This window comes from Lipotes vexillifer, unplaced genomic scaffold, assembly GCF_000442215.2.
Source record: "Lipotes vexillifer unplaced genomic scaffold, Lipotes_vexillifer_v1.1 scaffold1219, whole genome shotgun sequence".
Lineage (NCBI taxonomy): Eukaryota > Metazoa > Chordata > Mammalia > Artiodactyla > Lipotidae > Lipotes > Lipotes vexillifer.
Genome location: NW_006781590.1, coordinates 1,068,381 through 1,092,331, shown reverse-complemented (window position 1 = coordinate 1,092,331; position 23,951 = coordinate 1,068,381). Strand labels below are relative to the sequence as shown.

At 38.9% G+C, this 23,951-nt stretch overlaps 1 protein-coding gene across 1 annotated transcript in view; it reads right to left on the bottom strand.

The window, feature by feature from the left end:
• The window catches only part of ANK2 (ankyrin 2), a 245,969-nt gene that overhangs the window by 12,554 nt on the left and 209,464 nt on the right, over positions 1–23,951 (bottom strand). Inside the window, exons 37-44 of the mRNA XM_007454800.1 lie at positions 23,029–23,154; positions 20,750–20,872; positions 18,738–18,770; positions 16,777–16,798; positions 7,780–14,040; positions 6,180–6,254; positions 3,878–4,009; positions 2,467–2,610 (exon numbers count right to left, since the gene is read on the bottom strand). Coding sequence (XP_007454862.1) covers positions 2,467–2,610; positions 3,878–4,009; positions 6,180–6,254; positions 7,780–14,040; positions 16,777–16,798; positions 18,738–18,770; positions 20,750–20,872; positions 23,029–23,154 — 6,916 coding nt within the window. The remainder of the gene's footprint in view (positions 1–2,466; positions 2,611–3,877; positions 4,010–6,179; positions 6,255–7,779; positions 14,041–16,776; positions 16,799–18,737; positions 18,771–20,749; positions 20,873–23,028; positions 23,155–23,951) is intronic.

Genomic DNA, 23,951 nt, shown 5'->3' with positions numbered 1-23,951 from the left:
GCCGAGCATCCAACTCAGGGTTAAAGAATCAGGAAAAGAAATGCAGAGGGTATGACATCTTAAGGAGGCCTAAAGATAGGCAGGTATCAACTGCGACAGTTGAGGCACAAATCTACACGGTAAGAAGAGCATTAATAATAATAATAATAAATAGCTAACACATTCTGAATATTTACTATGTGTCAGGCACCATTCTAGGTGATTTGCAAGTATTAACTTGTATTAAACAACACTGGGAGGTTAGTACTCTTTTGATGAAGGGTCTCTTAGGCCAAGCTAAGGAATTTCATATAGCAAGGGCAATAAGGAGTCACTGAAAAACTTTCGGCAGAGGTGTGATTGACCTTCATCTATCTAGTTATTCACTCAGTATATATATATTGAGTATCAACACTGTAGTGGGTGCTGTTAGATGCTGGATACATAGCAGTGAACAAGACAGAAGAGGCTTCTGGCCTGACTGAACTTGCATTTCTGCAGATTCCTATTTCTGAAACCAGGGTAAAGGTACAAAGAAAAGAGGGCCAGTTTTTTAGATAGATTTGTCAGAAAAGCCTCCTCTTAGGAGCTGATACTTGAGCAGAGGCCTGAATAAAGTGAGAGAAAAAGGTACCGGGTGATCTTAGAGAAGAAAACTACAGAATGCAGGGAAGAGGAAGCACCAGAGCCTGGAAGCCTGAGAAGGTGTAGGGTGCCCAGGGCACAGCCCAGAGGCCAGGTGTCTGGGACTTGGGAAAGAGGGAGAGAGATGGGAGATGGGCCGAGCTATGAGGCTCTTGCTGAACAGTAATACATGCCATCACGTAAACCTATGGAAAGTAAGCTGCAGAAAGACATTGAGGAAGACTGTCCTATAAAATAAGAGAATAAAAAAAAAACAAGAAGAGAGGCTATCATGGAAAGTGAGTGAAGAAAATGTCTTAAGAAGAAGGGATTAATTTTCTGTGTCAAATGTTAAGAAGAGGTAAAGGAAGACGAAGACTGAGAATGGCTCAGTGCATTTGGCGATGAGGAAACAAGTGGTTAATTTTGCAAGATTCTTTTCTGTTGAGTGGTGATGACAAAACCTGACTTGTGTGGATTCTAGAGACAGTTCTAGAGAGAAGGGAAGAGAGAAAGTAGAGAGTAGTGACAGAAAAGTTAGACTATTCCTTTGAAGAGATTTCCCATGAAATGCATGGAGAAACAGAGCAGTCAAACAGGGGATCATATAGGGTGAAAGGAGTTATTTGCTGTGCTTTGTTTTTAAAGCTGGGACCTATTAAAGCACGTTTCAGTGCTGTTGACAATGTTCTAGTTGTAGGAGCCAGAGTGGGTGATTGCAGGAGTGAAGTCAATAGTTGGTAAAAGGGGGTGAGATCTAGTACAAAAGAAGAGATGATGGCTTTAGCAAAGGAAGGCCATTTCATACAGCAGGGAAGGTAGAGTATAAGCACTGAGATGCACTTAGGTTGAGAGACTTTGTGGTGAAAGAATATGGACATTTGCTTACAGGTATTCCTATTTTTTTTTAAGGAATATGAAGTATGGTCATCAGGTTGGAATAAATAAAAAGAAGAGTAATGTTGGAGGCTTGAAAGAAGAGAAAGTGTAAAAATAGCAATGAGAGAGAAGGAGAAAGAATGGGAGTGAGTGAGCATGGAAGTGAATGAGGGTGGATTCGAGAAACTTTAATACTGAAAAGGGGGTAGGACCAATGACTAGAGGTCCAGTGGGTTTGCAGAATTATTGTGTAGAAGTAAAAGAGGATGTAAGTATAATGCTTCAAGTTAGGACCTGGGAGTAGTACAGTCACTGATAATGATTTAGTTTGGGTTGTGGGCACAGAAATGGGTCACTAAGGTAGAGTAAAAGACACAAGTATCAGAAGTGCCATCAAGGAGCTGAGGAAAGGGCACTGGACGGATCATCCATGTTGATGGCTGTTATGGACTGAATGTTTGGGTCCCCTTCAAATTCATACGTTGAAACCCTAGTCGCAACGTGGTGGCATTCAGGGGTGGTAACCCTGCGAGGTAATTAGGTCATGAGGGTGGGGCCCTCATGAATGGGACTGGCACCCTTATAAGAAGAGGTCCGAGGGCTAGCTATTTCTCGGTCCCCTACGTAAGGGCAGAGCAAGGAGACAGCCACGTACAATCTAGAATAGGGCCCTCACCAGAACCCAGCCATGCTATCACCCTGATCTCGAATTTCCAGTTTTCAGAACTGTGAGAGACAAATTTCTGTTGTTTAAGCTACCCAGTTCATGGTATTTTGTTATAGCAGCCCACGCTGACTGAGACAATGATGAAATGACAAAGAACGAGAGGGATGGGGGCACCTAAAATGGGCAGGGAAGTCTCAGGAGAAGAACGTACCAGCAAAGGCCATGGTCGACACTCTGAAAAAAGGAAGACAGTGGGTCCAGTTGCCTGAATTAACCATACATCACAGACACTCATACACATACACAAATTGTCTGACCTTCACTATGATCCAGTGTAATGGTCTGTTCAATCTCTGCATAACTATGACTGATGTGCTCCTGGAGAGGCTCTGTGCTGGTCTCCATGAGATGAACAATATCCATTCGGTTGATCTTGGTGAGACATTCAATGAGACTGGTATCTGGGATATTAGAGAAAAACTATTTATTACATCTGAGGGCTACTCTTTTAAAAATCTCTTTCATTTATTTGCCTTACTGAATTTTTTTGGTGATATATTTTAAGCATAGGAAAAATTTACTAAAATTTTGATGTTTGTACAAGAAACAACCAAAGTCCAATTAAGGGTCTTTGTAAAAGTAAGCAAACGAACAAGAGCTATGTACGAAATGGGTGACACAGCATGGGCATAAGACCTAAAAGTAGAGTTGCTAGATAACACATAGGACACCCTGTCAAATGTGAATTTTAGATAAAAAACAAATTTTTTTTAGTAAAAGTATATCCCCAATATTGCATAGGATATACTTATACTAGAAAAGTATCTGTTGACTATCTGAAATTTAAATTTAACTGGGTGCTCTCAATTTTTATTTGCTAAATCTGGCAATCCTACCTAGAATAATGGTAAGAGAAGGAAAGATAAATGTGGGCTAGATGTAAATAAGGGAGGTCTCTAGGTAGGTCTTCAAAGAGGCATTAAACAAAGTGGCAAACTTAGACCAGCTGAGGGATAAGAAATAGTTATGTTCTGTATCATTTCCCATTTTATTTGATGTGGTCAGAATATCATATATAAATCACTATGTAGAATATCTACTTGACATTTTCCCCGAGTTTATTTATTTTAATTAAAATTTTTTTTTTTTTTTTTTTGGTACGCGGGCCTCTCACTGTTGTGGCCTCTCCCGCTGCAGAGCACAGGCTCTGGACGCACAGGCTCAGCGGCCATGGCTCACGGGCTCAGCCGCTCCGCGGCATGTGGGATCTTCCTGGACCGGGGCAAGAACCCGTGTCCCCTGCATCGGCAGGCGGACTCTCAACCACTGCGCCACCAGGGAACGCCCCCCCCCCATTTTAGTTATTTAGGAGTAAAGGAAGCAGGAACTGAATGTAATGCACCATCAGTAAGACAATGGCTAATAAAGCAAGTGTGTCTGCTGTCAATATATAGAAAATTTTAGGACTTTAATAACTTTCCTGTTAGCAGCCAGTGCTAGTATCACTTTCCACTAGTTAACGCTGTTCAAAGGAACACAGCGCAGGAATTTTTATGCAACGTGCATATTTGAGAAATGTTACAGCTTCTTCTCATTTGCTTACAGTAGCACTTCAGGTTGATGGCATCTGTCATTTTATCTTTGTACTGAATTTGCATAAAAGGTTTGTTGAACGAGACTTTTTTCTACCTCCGGCCTATTGCCTTTTATATACACCTCACCACCTACCTGTCGCATGTTTCCCATCCCTTTCTAGCCAGTACTTCAATAGTGCATGACTCTGGTCTTGGAGGGAGTTAGGGTTCTCAATTCGAATTTGATGAATTTGCTCCTCAGTGAAATCCAGTTCTCTTGCTAATTCTAAAAGAGAAAGTACTCCTTTGTAAATATATTAACTTCATAGTTTGAGTCTCTACACCTTGCCTTGTGATTTTGTAAATGATGTGTTCTTTGTATTGCTGTAACAGAGTTCCTTTATTTTTTCCTACTTAACTAGAAATGACTCTCGTATGCCTTTGTTCTTCTAGCACCTAACTGCAGATATTTTCCTTAAATTTGGGTATAGAATTGATCACTGTCATAGTGGAAATAGTAAGTTTGAGGCAATGATGATGAAATATGTAAATTCAGGACCATTTAATTCCAAAATTTGGAAGAGACCATTAATACTGGCTTATACTCTTAACCAAGACAATGGAAAATAAGTGACTGAAAACAGTAGAAAGAGACCATGTCTCACTTTTAATCATAATTAGGGAACTTGCAAATACTATAAATTCTGTTTCTGGGTACTTGGATAAATACTGGTTGTAGCTATATTATGGTGGTTGGATAAACTCCTTTCTGTGATTTGATGTCACATGAATAAAAGGTCTGGGAAGGATTAACTGACCTAGGGAAGAAGCCTCAAAGTTTTCCTTTAATGTCTACCATTAACATTCTATATGGTTGCTTATACATTGAGGTATGTGTGTGCGCGTGCACGTGTGTGTGTGTGTGTGTGTGTGTGTGTGTGTGTGTGAATGAGGTGTCCTTTTTGGAGGGCAATTTGCCAATATCTTTCAAAATTAAAAATATACATATATTTACGCAGCTTTTTTCCTTCTAGGAATATGCCCTATAGAAACACCCACAAAAATCTATCGGTGCACAAGGATATCTACTGCCAATAACAGGAAACAACCTAAGTAGCCATCAACAAAGGCCATTGATAAAATTATGGTACCTCCATACAGTGGAATTAAATAGCCATTTAAAAGAATGCCATAGATATTTCTATGCTGGTGGAGTATTTATGAAGAATACTGTTAAGTAAAATTTTGCTTATTTTTAAATAATAAGCATAGATGTGGGCACTGCAGATTTTTTTTCTGAATACATGAGAAAGTGTTAGCAGTTACCTTTGAGGAAAGGGGCTCAAAGACGAGATGTAGGTGTGAGAGACTTATTTACTTTTCATTTTGTACCATTCAGTGTGATTGTAAGGTTTGAATTTTCACCAACTATAACAGATATTACGTTTAATATATACACTCATAAATACTTAAGAAGCAAAATAAATAATTCTGAATGCTACCTACTTAGTCAGTCAATCAGGGATATTTTGATACCCTTCCTTCCCCTAAATCGCTCAATTAAATAAATCTGCTCAGTATTTTTAAATTACTTTAAAATGCTTTAGTCATTTATTCTACATTATCAATTATCTTTGTTAAGGATATTATGACTCCTATCTCCTATTCATACCAAATTTTTAAGAAACTGAAAGGAGATTAATATTAACTTTAAACTGCTTGTTTCAATTAAGTAGTCACAAGTGACATAAAAGGAAGTCAGACCAAACAAACAAAAACAGAAAAAAGAAAAAAATCCAGACGGACAATCTTGCTTTAATATGTTAAATAGCAGGAAAGATGAAAGGGTATAGTTTTAAAACCTACAACTCATGATTTGTAAATAAACCATATTGATTTTAGAATTCACTTTCCATTAAACAATTATTTAACATACAATTTCTAAACTGAAACATCCCCATCTCTCAGAGAATTATTAAACATCTCATTCATATGTACTTCAACATTCATCTGAAGTAAATTTTAGTACTGTTCAGGATGAAGATATCTTATTCAAGGTATCTAAAACAGGGAGCCCTGGTTGAATCTCAAATTAAATTTTATGACAATTACAACTAACAATGGTTTTGAAACACAATAATCTCCCCAAAGTTTAGATATCCACAGCTCCCAAAGGAGGGTAGTGGGGCTTCTTATATTCTCAAAATCTCTTAATCTAAAGTTCTATTATTCAAAATGCCAGAGACAATAAAAGGCCTGCCCTGGTTCACGCAGTGAGTTAATGCAGACCCTGGATTTTCTAGTTCATAGTATCATTCTTTTCGCTATTCCATGTGTTCTTCCTCAAGGAAAGAAAAAAAAGACCTTTTTTCATTGTTAATGACAGTTGGCTGATGCAACAATGTCATTTAAACCAAGCAGGTTTTGTTGAAAAAAATGGGTCACACTCATTTTACCTGTCCAGCTGAAACCAAGGTGATCAGCAATATAAGCCAGCCTTTCCTCAATCCGTTCCTGCTCATCCTGTTGATCTACAGAAGGTCAAAAACAGAATGGCCAAAGGTTGTCCATGACAGGAGAGGAACCACAATACTGATCATCCAAAGAAAGGCAGTCAATTGTCCAAATATTTGATCATAGCACAAATTAACTATTACATTTTAAATCATATTAAATTGTGTGTTTGCCTGATTTCTGGAATGGAATGGGGAATAAATGTAATAAAAATCAAGAAAACCATCTGCTTCCATATCTCTTTAATCAAGACTAGTCACTGGACATAATTATATAAGTTACTGATTTCTAGTAATCTTAGGACTTTCCTCTTAAAATTATCTGAGAGGATACTGCCCACCCGAAGAGAATCATCTAGCTCATCAAACACCAGAAAAATCATAAATGGGATGGAGAAATGGAATAATTGGTTAGGGCCTCCTATTATTGCCTGTGACAGTATAAGATCACTTCTGGGTCATGTTGCAAAGAAGTCACATCCGAGATTCACAAGAGACCGAGATCATGGGTTGATCAGACCATCCTGGCTTTTTTCAGTATGGCCAGAAACAACATTTGTCTTGGTCCTGGTAACCTTGGAGAAGGAAGAATAAAGTGTTTGTATATGTATGTGTATGTTATATTGCCTTTTGGGCAAAGTTTCTGTCTGTTTACTACTAAGTAAGCTCATATAATACTCCCACAGTCTATAATTTTCCCTTCGATTTTCAACCCCCATTAATTGATGGGCAGCATTTTAGGTCATGGTCATTTTTTTATAACCCAAATTTAAGAATAATAGTCTTTATTGTAGAGATATTGGAAGACCAGAGGCTACTTCTCAAAGCCATCTATGGTTTCCTTTTTTTATAATTCAAAGAGCCATCATCCCCTCACAGTCAACTTAAATCATGCAAAGTTTGAGTTTTTGTTGTCTGCTGCATCTAATCAGAGTCCATTCTCCATTCATCTGCCACATAAATGAAAAGCATGTTTTTACCTTATGATTGTTTGCTTAAAGTGTCTACCAATGGTATCTGAAATCCAACTTTTCTGAATCAAAAACAAATCCTCAACAATTAGAATTTCATGGTATGTGAAATCTTCTTGTGTAAATGGCTTCCTAATCATTATAAAATTGTTAAGTACTTATTCAAGTACTCAAAGGTAATTAGAAAAAGCAACGAATCCTCATAATATGAAACAAAACCAAATATATCCACATGCTTAATTTAAGGCTAAGCCTGGAACGTCAGAACAACAAAACTCAAAGCTTGCATGGCGTCACGTGCAGCAGCTAGAGAAAAGGCAAGATCCCCGTTGCCTGTCGATCATGTTTATGTTTTCCATAAGCATTCTCATTACTCAATCTTGAGATTGTTTCCACAGACAAGAGTATACGGAGAAAGCACAAAACACAAAGGGCTTACACAAACATAGTAACCACTACAGAAAGCTTAAAGAAAATGAGACACAAATCACCAAATAAAACAGACACACAAAAAAAACGATATCAAATTTATGACATGCGTAGCACAGGGAATCCCAGTGGCTGGCAAATACCTTCAGCATGGTCATGGCCATTTTCATCAGGGATGCGTTCAATCAGAGTCTCAATGGACTCATCCCAAATGGGCCTTGTGTCAAAGATGTCCTCAGGAATTGAGTTCTCGGTCTCAACAGGTGGCAGGTTTTCAATTACTGAAACTTCCAGGGCACTACTACTTTCGTCATCTGAAACTAACTCCTGTTCCCTTTCTGACTGTGTAAGTCTATCCACTAACTTGGAAGCCTCATCACTAATTTCCTCAAAGAATTCTATGGAGTTCCTGTAAAGGTCAAAGAAATGCTCCTTATTTTCTTTTGTGGGGCTCGTGGGCCCCCTGCAGGAAGATGTGGTGCCTTTGCTCTTTACTGGCAATCGGGATGCAAATATCTTTGGTTTTGTGGCCCCTTCCTCTGATTCTAACTCAAGCTCCTCTGCCCACTCTGTGCTTTCTGTTTCTGTCTCAAGGTAACTTCTAGTTTTTACTGGACATTTGGTCTTTGCGTCCAAACTGGCATCAGATTCAGGTTTGCTTCTATTACTTGGCGCTCTGCTTGTCATGTCCTGTCCCTGAGGAGCCTCTGTTTTCTGTAGAGACAGGTCTAGACGCGAAGGCTGCTGCTCGACTCTTTGGACGGGCACTTTCGTGGGGATTTTAGACTTTGGTTTTGTTTCATCCTCTTTACTTTCCTCATCCAGGCTGGGTAGAAAATCTTCAGAAAGAGAGCTCTCATACTCCACAGATGGAGGTGCTGGGGTTGAAGTGGGTATAGTCCTTACAGGGATTTTGGATCTGCTTTCAGTAGAAGGCACATTCTCCATGGGTGCAGTAGGGATTTCAATGACTGATTTCTGTTCCTCTGGGGATGAATCGGGAGAATCATCACCCCTATCTGCATATACAGACCTAGTGACTGTGGAAAAATCTAACTGAACTTGTCCAACTGGTTTAGGGGAGTCGGGACAAGCTGTCTGCTTCACACTGGGCAGGGGAGGTGTGTCACCCATTCCCATGGTGGGGAGGTCCTCAGCTCCCGCAGAAGTTGCCTCTTTCACTGATGTTTCAATGGAGGCTGAAATCTCCGTTTGGGAGTTAAGTGGAGCATCTGAAGCGTGTATTTCTTCCACTTCCTCACTCAGGTCATCTGGGAGTAGCTCTGCTTCGTCATCCACTGTTTCTTTCGATTCTAAGAGTGCTAATGACTCAGCTGATGTCTCCAGCTGTAGGGGCTCAGGACCAGTACCCCCTTCTCTCATGTCTTCAGAGAGAGTCTCTTCCCTGGATTCTTGCCCAATTTGGAAAAAGTGAAAACTTTCATCTGCATAGGACCTTTTGGTCATATCAATGGCACCACTTCGGGTCATCTCAAACAATTTTCCTTCCTGAAAGAGAAATGGATTTTGCTCACTGGTTGGGGTCCCCTCTTCAGTTGGGGTCCTAGCAGGAGTGGTGTCAGGGGTGGTACCCTGCGATTGTCTGTCTACCATCAAACCAAATATCTTCTGTTCTTCCTCTTTCACTCGAGCCTCAAAGGCTTCATCATCCTCACGGATTTCACTCCAGGAATCAGAATCCACATCAGTTTTTGTGATGATGACTTTGCTTCTCTGTTCACCAGCAACTGTTGATGTATTTGGTACGGTTGGCTCTAAAGATGAGAAGGCTCTATCCGACTGCATTTCCCACAAGGTACTTTCTTGTTTGGGTTCTATGTCCAGGTTCTGGTCCTCAAAATTAGATTCTTCACTTGAGACCGTTCTTCCAGAGGAGCTTGTCACTTCTACATCTTCAGTGGAGGATGTGATGGTAACAGAATACACTTCAGAAGAGTGAAAACTTGTGTGTCTTGTATCTGTTTGGGTTTTGCTTTCTTCACTAGAGAAAAAAGGTTGAGAAGGAACATTTTCATAAGGGCTTATGATTTGAGGATCAGAGATTTCATCAGTCTCCGCTGGGTCAGACACTGGAACATCCAAGGACGATCTATCAGTTTGAGTAGTAATGGATGCGTCTAGAGTGGACAGGTCCTCTGGTAATCTCTCAAAAGCTTGGTCAGGTTTTGTGACCTCCATTTTTGTAGCAGAAGATGTAGAGACTATGTCTTCATCTAATTCTTTTGCTTCAGATGCTGGACAATGATGCAAAGAGGACAAAGATGAAGAGCTTTCACTGGGGCAATCTACTCGTAGAGATTCGACTCCAGAAACATCAAGCTCTTCTTCTTCTGTATCTTTTCCACCGGTGTCCTGGAGAGCTAATGATCCCTTATGGATAACTAGCTGCTCACTGACATCATCACCAGTGGAACTGCGGAGACCTGAAGAGACAGGAGTGGCTGAGCCGCTGGGACTCCCTGCTTCATACCCATGGTCATCACCAAGTTTTTGTTGATCAGCATCTCTGTTTAGGTCATCATAAGACATCTCTGGGCCATCAGTAGAAACAGTATGACTGTCTTCAGGTAAATGAGATTCACGATCTTTTTCTTCCTCTGATTTACCTGAACCTTCCTGAGCATCTTCATTCATCTTAAAAGTGTATCGTTTGGAAACGACAGGCTGGGATTGTGCTTCTTCAGGACTGGAATTTGAGTCTACGCTGGATGGAAGTGGGGAAGGGGGTTGCACTCGAATAACTGGCTCTGATAAGAGGCCTGAGTCAGCACCTTTCTTCAGCTGTGTCAACTCAGGTTCACTTTCTGAGGAGGAAGAAGCCTTTCTGCTCTCTGATGTTACAACCACAGGGACATCGCTTTCATCCTCTATACTCTCCGTGTGTTTCGTTTCATCCATGTCTGCTGAACAGTCAACATCTGCGTCAGAGGATGAAGATTCTTCTTGCTTGGGTTCTCTTTTGTAGTCCCTTTTCTGCTTTGCTTCTTGTTCAAGTTCATCAAACGTTTTGATTTTGGTTACCATTTTAAACATTTCCTCTTCAGGTGTGAACCTCCTTCTCTCCCCATTTTCTGAGTCATCCTCCTCTGCACATTCAGGAATCACAGCTGGTTTTGGGGTGCCTGCATCTGTGGTTTTGGGTGTGACCTCATAGCTAATTTCTTCGGAGCTGGGGGTGTCAGGGGAAAGGGGGCTCTTCCCTGAGCTCTCCATGAGTGACGTCTGCTCAAGGCTGTCATCCTCAGCACTGCCGTCCGGGTCTCGGAGCAGCCGGGACCGCATAGAGGCCACTTCCGTGAAGAGTTCTGTTTTGGCAACGGCTGAAGGAAGAGGAAAGTGACTGGGCAGAATTCCAGCCTTCACCTTTGGTTCAACAGGGCTGCTTTCAAGAGAATCATGGCAAGGGGATTCTTTCAGAGGACTCGGTTCCAGAGAATCAGGAGTTTTGTGTGAGGAGTTATCCTCCAGCACTGGGCTGGCTTCCAGGGAGTCTTTGTGGCTCACTGTGAAGGATTCATCAGCCCCAGGGCTGAGGACCTCACTATCACGGCTAGGGAGTGCAAGTTCTAACCCCTGGGGACTTCTAATGACTCCCTGGGGCTTTGATTCAGCCCTTGGGCCTGTCTTTACAGCAGCATCAGGCAGCGGCAAGGCCTTTGTCCCATCTGAGGGCTTGGTGGCTGTGGATTCCTGAGCTTCAGTATCAATTTGTGTCTCATGGGCTGAACTAACATATTTAAGTGGACCTTCATCACAGGACACTTCCTCAGTCAGTCCTTCGTATGTTTCTTTTGCTAATGATACACCTTGACTGCCAAGGCCGTCACCTTCTTGTGGGGGGCATGTGTCTTTGGAAGGGTCTACGGCGACCTCCTTCAGCAAACACTCAGCAGAGGGCTCTGTGCCCCCCGTGACTGCAGCACCTTGCCCTTCAGAACCATCAGTATCGTCTTTGGTTGAGGGATGTCCTTTTTCGGAATGAATTTCTGGTGGTGTTTTTAACTTGGTAGTTTCCTTTGTTTCCTCGATTTGCTCCTCCCTTTTCTTTGGTGAGAAAGAAAGGCTTTCTGGGCTTGTCTCGGGGGTCTCTGCTAGGCCCTCATGCTTATAGCTTTCTTCTGAACTAATCTGAGGGGTCCCTTCCATCAGGCTGCCACATGGAGAACCTGCTACCCCTTCCTGCTTCAGGCTTTCAGAACTGCCATGTAAGGCACCACTCTGTAAAGACACGGCTGGGAGGAACTCATCTTTCATGTAATCTAGTGGGAATGTTGTGTTGAAAGGACTAGTGAGCACTTGGTCTAAGTGAAGCTGCGCCTTCTCAGTCTCTTCACTCAGGCGGAACTGTTGGTATTTGTCATTGTCTTCCAGTTCCTGCTTAATGACGTCAGAAAAGTCAGTGGAGGTTTTCCTGTCTGGGCTGATCTGGAGATCCATGTCTCCCTGTTCATCAGCCAGCTTTTCTTTGGGGACTTCACTATCTTTATGGCTTTCTTCTGCAGGTGCTGGCTGAACAGGTTCAGGTGTTTTGTGGTTGAGCGCTTTCTCCTTTTCTTCAGCTACATCTTCTCTCTTAAACCCTACGGAGGAAGCACGGACTGCTCTTCTGGATTCTGAAGGTCCCGTGACCAGGAATCTCTGGCCTCGTTTGATTGTCTGACTCTCTGTTTTCTGCGTTTCTCTCGGGGTTACTATCTGCCCCTTTTCTTTTTCTACCCGAACTTTGCTTTTTTCTTGTGGCTGTTTTGGTTTTGCTGATTTGTGCTCAAAGAGTCCAGTCTTATGTTTAGATGGGTCCTGACCTGACTGGAAAGCTTTCATCAACTCCCGAACAGACATTGTCTCCTCGATTCTTTCTGTTTTTGAGGTGGGGGAGACAGGTGGTTGCTTGTCTGTTTTCCCAGAAGGTGACACAGGCAGGTGCTTCTCGGTTTTCCCAGAGGTTGAGACAGGTGAATGCCTTTCCATTCTTCCAGCTGGTGATACAAGCAAGCGTTTCTCTGTTCTGCCAGGTGACACCGGTGGATGTTTCTCTGTTCTCCCAGAGGGTGAGCCGGGTGGGCGTTTGTCTGTTTTACCTGAAGGCGAAACAGGTGGGTGTCTTTCTGTTTTTGTAGAAGAGGATACAGGCGAGTGTCTTTCAGTTTTTGCGGAGGGTGACAAGGGTGAGTGTTTCTCAGTTTTACTTGACGATGACACAGGTGAGTGCTTTTCAGTTTTTGCAGAGGGTGACAAGGGTGAGTGCTTCTCAGTTTTACTCACTGGTGATACTGGACCGTGCCTCTCAGTTTTTGAAGAAGAGGAAAGAGAAGAGTGTCTTTCTGTTTTCAAGGAGGTTGACGCTGGCGCATGCCTCTCGGACTTCAGAGAGGGGGATGCAGCTAGATGTGTCCTTTGTGTTATCTTTTTTGGCACATCTTCTTTGCCTTTGACTCTGACAGGCAACTTGCTTCGCCCTTTCTGTTCATCTTCCACTCGTTTTTGAAGGGCCTTCACCTTGTCCTTTATGGAACCAATGGGAGTTTCTTCTATCAAAGGTGACGTAGCTTTTACAGGGGGAAGCGGCTCGGGGGCTAAACCTGGGTCCTCATCTAATGACTCTTCTGAACTACCTTTTTTAAGTTCAGTTTTTTCTGCACTAGCTTGTGAACTATCCTCTTTTTGTTTTTGTTTTTCTTTTAATTTCCTTCTCACTGGCTTCTTTATGCCCAGGCTTGGTTTGGGCTGTTTCTGTGTACTCTGTGTCTCCTCTGAAGATGCTTCTTTGTCTTTCCCTTCGCTTTCAGAGCTCCTGCAAGGACCCAGAGCCTCACGTTTCTCCCCTGCCAGATCTTGCACTGTCTGCAGTGGCTCTTTGTGAGGAGACACGTAGGAATTTAGATCCTCAGTAAGGTAGTTCACTAGCCCTGTTGAGTCTTTCTCTACTTTTACTTTGGCCTCTTTCTCTATTCTAACTTCTGCACATGGGTATTCGGTGATTTCTAAAGATGCTTTTTGCTTAGCCTCCTCTATTTCCTCAACACTGACAATAACCCATTCCTCTTCCACTAATTCTCTCTCTGGCTGAGACCTTGGCACACCGTCTTCATCTCTCATGCAGGTTCCGCTTCTCAGGATTTCGTTCACCTTCTCTAAGTCCTCTTTAACTCTTTCAACAATTTCAAAAGGCTCCCCTGGCTCTTCCTCAGCAGCCTTCACCAGCTCCTTCACTTTGAGGGAACCTGCCCTATCTGATCCATCTGTGGTCAAGATGGCAGTCATTTTGATCAAATCTTGTTTCATCTCAGAAACTTCAGAGAGCAAGTCCGGACTTGCTAGGACAGGAACTTCATTAACCAGGTGACTTTTCAGGACAGATGTTTCTGTAGATTCTGTCTCATCATCTTTGATGTGAATGAAAAACATTGAAAGTAAAATGGAAATCAAAAAAGATATTGGCAAATGTAATCAGGACTGAAACGACACAGTGTCTTTTCCTGTCGTGGCGGGTGGAACAACAAAAATGGGCTGGGAATGGTGGATCCACAAGGTCTCAGGATACAAAAGCAAAGCAAGGCTAACGGAAAAAAAACTGAAAAGGAAAAATGAGCAGGAAATAACTTGCTTAATTTTCTCACTTGTAGCACATCCACACATACAACAAAACTGTAACAAATAATCAAGACACACACAAAATCACAAAACAAAGAAGGAACGCAGTGAAATTACACAGAGATATCTCAAGATTGTTCAGATGTTACAGATCAATGTTGAAAAAAGATGAACATGGGAAAAAAAGGAAAAAAGCATTAGAAATTGCAGAAAGTTGATTTCCTCTAGGAGAAAGCCAGTAGTAGCAAACTCAGAATATCATCTAATGATGTATAGACATTATTTTAATCATACGAAAATCTGGAATTCAGTATATTTAGTTCTGCCAATATACAATGACTATATAAAATGTATCTGAATCAGCTGCAAACCGGCATTTCATCTAAGGGAAATTCACACTAACAATGAAACAAACAGTCTTGTGCTGAGAGGCATGGTCCTTTCCTTGGAGCAACCTCCTTGTTTAGACACGTAATGGACAGACCAAGGAGGGAAAGAAAGGAAAGGAAAGAAAAACAACAAAAACAATGATTGTGATTAAACTTATATGTGAGTCCAAAGTTAAAATGTGATGCATGGCAACCCAAATCTGAGACAGTCACACAGGACACACGCACAGTTTATGTAAGCCAAGTTATTTCCATGCAAAGCAAAGGTGGAATAAAACTGGTGGGAGAGGTGGCCTTGCTGAAATGTGCAGGCAGGAGAATGGTAAGAAATTAGAACAAATATGGAAAACATTACTGTGGTGAAGCGTATTTACTTCCCTAAAAGTCCACATACAAGATGCTCGATGCAGTATGTTTGAGGAATAGGTAGTGGGGGCCTGCACCCATTAAAGGCAAGGGGGAAGACTCAAACTCTTTGAGGATTTACTCTTGAAAAGACCTTAGGAAAGAGTCCTTTCAACAGAGCCCTCCTTTGGAGATTATTTCATGCCTGGTTGAAGATTATTTTATGATTGTCTTTATACTAAAAGAAAGCCAAACATGAGACTATATTTGAAACTTTTAAAGCAGTCACAATACCTGGGAGTCATTCAGGAGGCTCTATGGCATTATAGAAATATAGTAACTTTTTAAAAATGATTGAGCCAGATGGATGAATTTTTAATTCCTACTAGCTTGTATCCAGGGGACAAAGGGCCATTTAAATAAACATAGTAGTCCCAGAGAAGAAAGTGGGATAATAAAATCTCTTTAAAAAAAAGGAATTAATGAAGGCAATGATAATGTAAAATTTTTTATAAACATAAATGCCTTCTCTTGAGAGAATCAGTATATGTTGAGGAGCTATATGTGAAATGCATATACAAAGATATATTAAACTAATTCATATCAATACAGATTTGTTCAGATATAAAACAATGAAAACATCCAGAATTTCAAATATTCTTAGTCCTGAATAATGATTTAACATGAGGGTAAGGAGATTCTCATTTAAAAGTATTTCAATAACTTAGCAGTAAATTATACTGTGCTAGGACTTCAGAAGAAGGGGGAGAAAGAAAAAAGCCTGAAGATTATTGCATAGGGCCTGATGACCATATTAAACATGGTTCTAAGTTTTCTCCTTTTGGGAACAGCACCCTGAAATACAGTGAATCAAAATAAATCTTAAAATGAATAAACATTAAAAATTAGATTTTTTTCCTAGAGCATTTGGGGCATAAAAGCAAGAAAGAAACCTGAAAAACTCTTCTTCCACATAAGAAGCTAGAGTCACCAGAAACAGTCCAACAAACTTTAATTGAAAATTAAAAATTTAACTGAATGTTACAAACCTGAAATGAACTCTAAGATAGCGCTCTCAAAGTCTGTAAAAACCAGTTCTCTTTGTACTAGATTACATTTAGGCTTTGAATCATTATTTAAAATGAGCACTATTGGGACATACTGTTGTGATTAATAATTTCATCCAGGAGGTTTTAACTTTTGCTTTTCTGGTTCTTATCTTTTTCAGAAAGTTTTCACAAAAGTCCATTAGACCTCAGCCATACTTCACCACAGTAAGAGGTGCGAGGGGTAGGGGTAGGGGTCGGGGTGGGGTGAGGGGAGAGTTAGCTTTAGCTGAAAACTATTAAGACAGTATCACTTTTGCAGGTGTAGCCTACATAAATAATGAGCTCTCTACTGATGTCAGTTGTTGCTTGATATAAAAAGTGATACTGTCATGTCAGAGCTTAAAAAAAATGAGATGACAATATTATGCTAACAAATGGACAAAAACGGTAGGGTGGGTTTCTAAACAAGCATAACAGCAATAGCAGGGTTAGCAGGGATCTAAAAGAAAGTGAATGCTTAGATGAATAATCATTGCATTTTACTGCTAATTAGCTCACAAATTAGATATATTCATAATTTAACTGGCCAAGCTGCTTTTCTAAATAAATATTAATGATTAATAAGGATAATATAAAAACATAATTATTATAGTGGTTAGTAATGGCAACTAGCTTGCATCTTGATTCATGCTTTTCTTTATTGTAGCCAGCTTTCAAACAAACTCAATTTTATTTAAAATCTTACTTTTTTCTGATGTCATATCGATCTGAAAGAAAACATACATAAATTGAATGGTTACAAATAGCATCTTGCCTCACAGCCCCTGATGTGTACAGTAAGCTCCTATTTTATACACATGGGAAATGCCATAAGCTAGAGGAAGGTCAGAGTAATTTGCTACCGTTCTTCCCTAGAGTCTCTGATTCTTATCCTAACTTTGAAAAAACAAATCTCCTTTCTAGACACTATGGGTGGAAAGTCCTTTCTAACATGTTACTCCTGGGAAGGTATGATGCAGGTGTGTTTGATGTTAGAAATACATATTACGGAAAAGGCCAGGAAAAAAGTGAAGTAGGTTTTAAACAGTAAGTGTCAATTTAGTTGAGAGAGAGGAAAGAACGAAGAGCATGCCAGGGTGTTACATTCTACAGAAGCAGTTTCATTATTAGTTATAAGCAAGAATTCCAAATCCTGAAAAGAATACAAACTGGATCTGTAGCCCTGAATAGTTCCTGAAAATACTCATTAGAAAAATCATAAGCCTAATGGAAGAACTCATTTGAACATAGCAAAGTTGGTTTCATAATTGTGTTGCTCTTTCAACAAGGTATGCATGTATCATTTTGAACAGCTTGGGGATTGAGTCACCAACTACAGAAAGGAAATTGAATATGAGAGACAAAGAGTGACTGCACAGTTGAGGGAAAAAATGACTTCAGTCTTGTCGTAAGTTTATTGTGTATCTGGTTATCCATGGCAGGACAATGAGTCTATAATCACCCCTCTCGTCCTGCCCCACTGCCTGGGTATCGGTAAAGAAGTGAATTCAGGGGCAGTCTATGAACTGATAAGGCCTTACATTTTAAGCTGGTGAGTACAAGGGTGTTTATTATGTTTTTCTTTATGGTTTTCTAGTTTAAATCCAACAGAATAACATTAAAAAATAAATTTAGTATATTTGACAACATTTACGTGCAACTAATAACAATTCCATTTGTCTATCTTAGAAACAGGAAGCAATATGTTAATCAGTTAAGTGTAAGGACTTTTCCAATGATTTCTTTCATTTCTATGATAATGTTTGGGCATTTTCAGACCTTTATAAGGGAAACAAACACATACTTGCTTTGACTATCGAAGCAGGTATAATTCAAACGGCTATTTATTCAAGGTAACCTCTCTAAGGCTCATTTTCTTCATCTGTCACGTATCATCTATGATATGATAGCACACACCTCATAGGGTGACTGCGAGATCAGTGTTGGTGGGGTATGTGGAGCACTTAGTAAAGAATCTACCTTATAAGAAGTGCTCATTGTATGTAGAGTTCTGTATTATAATATTAGTATAGTCAAATGGATGAACTATATGCTCCTTAAAGTTTTTTTATTTCAGTGGTTCTCAAACTTTTTGTTATTAACCCCCCTTTACACTCCTAAAAACATACCGAGGAGTCTGAAGAACTTCTGTTTATGTTTAACATATATAAATAAATATCTGTATTACAAATGAAAGCTGAGAATATACAAGAACCCAAGTATACACAAGCACACATTCCAGAGTGTCAGGGTGATGATGTCATCACATGTAATGGAGCCTCTGGAAGACTCCTATGTAGCTTCTGAGGATACGGGAGCTAAAAGGCAAAACATGTTTCAGTAATATTAAGGAAAGAGTTTTGACCTCCAGGTGTCTCCAGACCAACCTTTGAGAACCACTGAGATAACGGTTTTGGTCTTCAGCTATTGGTAGAGAAATCTACATTGCTGCATAAAGACAGGTAACAATTTATAGGGAAATTTTACTGTCCTCTGAAATCAGTCCATAAGATGAGAAAACAGGCTCAGAGAGGTTAAGTAAGATCGTGACCCTTTAATTACTAAGGACAACGGTGTAACCCTTCTCAGACACAGGTAACCATGTGCTCTTATCAGTGGTTATAGCAGTAACACAGCCATTAACAAGTGACAATGCCGCACAATTACCTCTTCCTCCTGTTCTTGATCTGACTCTGATTCCTTGCCGCCCCAAGATGCCATGCAAGATGGGAAAAAGAGAGCAGGAAGAGTGGAGAGTATTTAGAAGACAAGACAAGACTAAATACCCTGACAACAGATATCAATAGGTCAGCATACGTCAGTGTACTTACATTTTTTCTTACTAACAGTGTACAGAAAACAAGCACAAAAATTAAAGAAGATTGATTTAAATGCAAATGTCTGTAGATTCAAGAGACAAAAGAACCAAGATTATAAATAGACTAATCTACTAGACAAAAGAACTAAAATTATAAATATACTAATTTCAGATGCTCAGTTACCAGCAGCCTCAAAGTTTGACATTTAATGGATTTGATGGCATATGTCTACAGAAATGGTGATGACAATATCTCAGCCATTACAGATATTGGCTAAAAATGTTAAATGCCACAAATAAACATATGGTGAAAATATTTTCAATATACAGGCAATATTTAGGAGTTCTATTATAATTAAGAGCTACTAAGTTCTAAAATATATCTGAACTATACACTGTTTGGCAATTTTTTCTTTTGTTTTGAGTTACTAAATGGAAAGTTGTCCTGGACCATCACAGCATTAATAACTGTGTCTGATACATCTTAGAAGTAAAAAGTAATAATAAACTAAATGCTTTCTTTTATAGAACATTGAAAGCTCACTGAAATCAGAGACAAAGCTCATTCATCTTTACGTATCACTTAGGTGGATTGCCCTAGCAGTACATATTTCTTCGTGGTTCTTATTTGGTATTCTGCTTCGGTGACTCAAAAGTGATCAGCACTACAAACCCCAAAGTACATTCTGTACCATTGGAGTGCAGTTACAGTCCACTTACTGGATCAATATACCTATTGCTGTATTCTAATTCTTGGAATAATATGTAAATTTATGTAAATAGATACTGGTATTTCATTTAATTTTTATCATTTAATAAGAATTTACAATGTTAAACATGACACTACATGCTTATCTCTATGTGACTGATCTCTAATTTATAAGAATCATTAAGTAAGAAAAATATACTGTGGTAAATAAAAAGAAGTATAGGAAATGTTTTGTTTTGCAGAGTCAAGATTTAGGATTTTAAATATACTTCTACCGCTCCTCCAGGTCTCACCTGCCACTACTCATCCCACTTCCCAGCCTCTAAAATTCACACTGATAACTTGCTATAACCTCCTATAAATTGCCATGTGGGAACTTTCCATTAAAAGGAAAGGGATACTGGTTAAAATTTTTTTTAATAATAAATAAAGTTCTCCCCAACATTTAATTCATCCCTCTTGCCTTCTTTGATTTGATCAGAGTAATCAAAGAATTCTATAATGGGGAGAGATTTGACTAGAAAGTAATACCTGTAGGTAGATTTGGGTCAAGAATTAATGAATTTTCCTTTCAACAATGTTTCAAATCTACTCCTACAACATGCGAGTATTTTATATACTAATCATGTTAAAATAGTTGAAAAATTAATCTGATGCTCCTAAAACAGTACAGGTTACAAGATGAACAAATAATTATTTTAGCAACAAGGTAAAATATCCTGTTGTTGCTCTGAATTTCATAATACATAATCCACCTGTGAACTGGTAGTAACCCGAAGCTAGTAGACTCAAAGTTTTGGTAGGGTGAAATGTACTAGTATGGTGCCAGGAGGGCACAAAAAAACAATAAGAAAGGCAAAGTGAATTATTTAATTTTTAAAAATTAGTCCAAAAAATTAAATCTTAAATTTGAATTTTCTCTCTTCCATATCCAATATGTATTTACAGAAAATTTTCCATCAAAGTGAATTTAATGTGAAATAAGGTAGAGCTACTTTTTCCCTTACTTAAATGGAAAATCATAAATTGGACAGGGTATCAAAAATGACTGTTATATATGGTTGCATTCGGTGTCTTTGCTTTTATTTATTTTAAAGAATTTGAAAATCAAATGCTATACTCCCTGAATTGCACTAGAGCAGATTACAATACCTTTGCATAAACTGGCAGGGTGATGTTTAAGTTGCAAATAGCTTGATGCACCAGGCCTCTTGTAGATTTTGGCTCTTTCATAAATGATAGTCGCCCGCAAGGCTCCTGAGTTGTATCACGTACCTTGAACAAGAAAGGCATACATGCTTCACCCATATGATGCACACTATTTATTTTAATGAGATGATACTCAAAAGAATAAGGAAAAATCATTAGATAATGCTAAATAAGGATTTGGAGGTGTTCCTTTTCCCCTTTCCTATTATCATTTAAAATGGTTAAAAAAAATCATTTAGCTTAAAAAAATGTGGTAAAATATACACAACATAAAATTTACCATTTTCGTTTATACACTTACCATTTTCAAGCATACAATTCAGTGTCATGAAGCACATTCACAAAATTGTGCAATCATCACTACTATGCAGAATTTTCCATCATCCCAAACAGCAACTCTGTACCCATTAAGCAGTAATTCCCCATTCTACTCCTCCCCCAGCACCTAGTAACCTCTATTCAACCTTCTGTTGCTATAAATTTGCCCCTTCTAAGTGCCTCGTACAGGTAGATTTATACATTCACGTTACAACATATATCAGAATTTCGTTCTTTTTAAAAGTGTTAAATTATACATAAAACATCATTTCAACCATTTTTACATGCACAGTGTAGTAGCATTAAGTACATTCACACTGTTGTATAACTTTTACCACCATGCATCTTCAGAACGTTTTCACCTTCACAAACTGGAACGTTTCCATTAACTTCCCATTCCTTCCTTCCCCGATCCCCTGGTAACCACCATTCTATTTTCTGACTCTGCATTTGACTACTCTAGGTACCTCATATAAGTGGGAACATACAATATTTGTCTTTTGGGTCTGGCTAATTTCACTCATTTTAAGGCTGAATAATATTCCATTGTATGCATATACCACATTTTGTTTATCCATTCATCTGTGGATGGGTATTTGGGATGTTTCCACCTTTTGACTACAGGGGAGATGATGCTATGAACATTGCAAGTAACCGAGTCCCTGCTTTCAATTCTTCAGGAATTGCTGGATCATATGCTAATTCTATGTTTAGCTTTTTGAGGAACTGCCATACTGTTTTCCACAGTGGCTGCACCATTTTACATTCCCACCAGCAATCAATGTATCAGGATCCCAATTTCTCCACATCCTTACCAACATTTGTTATTTTCTGTTTATTTGTTGTTTGTGATAATAGCCAACCTAATGGGTATGGAGTGGGATCTCACTGTGGTCTTAGTTTGAATTTACTTAAGCTGTTGAGCATATTTTCATGTGCTTATTGGCCCTTTGTATATCTTGTTTGGAGAAATGTTTATTTAAGTCGTTTTCCTATTTTTGTATTGTGTTGGTTATAAAATGACTTTTGCACATCAATAATATCAAATATTAGCACAATTATACAGCTGTTCGTGTTAAATGGATCCATTGCCCCTCAGCAGTTAGTGCTTAATGTGTGATCTGTAAGAGCCTTTCTTTAATCGGGCAGAACAACTGAACCAGAAATGGCACAATGAAAGCCTGCAGTAGAGATCTTGAGAAAACTTAACAGACTTATTAAAACTTACATAGAGTTATTACTTCAATTTCACAAATCTCTCACTCATATCCATTTTTGTCCCTCTTTAGAACTGGGAATCTAGGACAAAACTTGTATATGTACAACTGCCAAATTCCTAACGTGGATTAATATTCCTAAAGAGGGACGACAAATTTATGGTACACTGAAGTGTCTCCATAAATGTTTGTTGAATGAATTTATGAAAGTATATCCAGTCTATAGCTCTATCTGGGATAATCTCTTAATAGATTAAGCAAGATCCTGGGTCTTCTGAGAGCTTTTTATTACAAAAATTTGTCACTAAGAACTCTTTTGGTCTCTACAATTGTGAAATCACATGTTTTAAAAATTTAAGCACAAATATTTAAAAGAAATAATAGTTAAAAAAAAAAAGAGAGAGAGAGAGAGACTTCCCTTAAAATTTGGAAAAGAATGGCCAGTTTTTCTAATTAATGAATTGGCTATTTGTCCCTCATTCTTAGCCTTAAACATAGTCTATAACTAAAAATTAAGGTTGAAATTTTAAAAAATGGTTGGTTTTCTAGGACTTGAAAATTTTACAGAAATGTTTTTAAAAAATCACTGGAAATGACTGAAAAGCAAATATTTTCTTCTACTAAAGGAAGTCAAAGCTTTACTTGATCTTGAATTAAATGCATTACAAAGTTCCATGTATATATTACCTTGACAAAGAGAGGAAGTCTGTTTTCTTTGAAGGCAAAAAAACTGAATATATGATGTTGGCCACTCTTGGTTAATGGCACCAGGTTGCCAAAACAATCAACATAGATGGGTTTTCCTTCTAATACCTGGTGGAAATAGAGAAAAACAACACAGAATATAATAGCTGCAATTATTACTTGTTATTTACATGAAGAAGTGGTGGTATTACCTGGAACATTAAAATTCTTAAACTGTGCATACAATAATCCTTAAACTCCTGACTGACATTTGGTCTTATCTGTGACAAAGCACGTACCAGTACTCCCTCTTCTTGCTAGTAATGGGAATCTTCAAACACATAGTGGCATTTAATGTTAATGGTCTCATTTCTAATCCTCTAACATGTTACCTTCGCAAACCAATATATCTTTAAATCCTAAATTTAAATTTCTTTTTGACATCACAATGAGTCAGGTTACTTGAGTTCAATATCCAAAGGCCCACACTGATGGAAAATTCTGAAATAAGAAAAAGTAATGTAGAAAAGCCCTGGATATCATACTTTCACATTTATACAAAGCATATACTTCCTAGACGGTTTTCTTCACTATTAAAGAATGATAAGAAAAAAAAGAAATCAAATAAACATTCACCTCAAAAAATAATAACAAGATAAAAACATATAAATTGCTATATTCATTTACATACTTTGAATTTATCAATGACATATAATTTTTCCCACAATAATCTTTAAGAGTCCTTTTACCTCCTCACATACACTGAGACTATCCCAATTGAATAGGTCCAAACTGGCTAAAAATGGCTGATTTTAGACCCTGAACTTCCTTCTAGCTGATGCTCCACGAAATGGACTCAACACCCCATATTCAACGCATAGGAATAGACCTGACTGGTAGGAATCTAGAAACCTATTCCTATATGT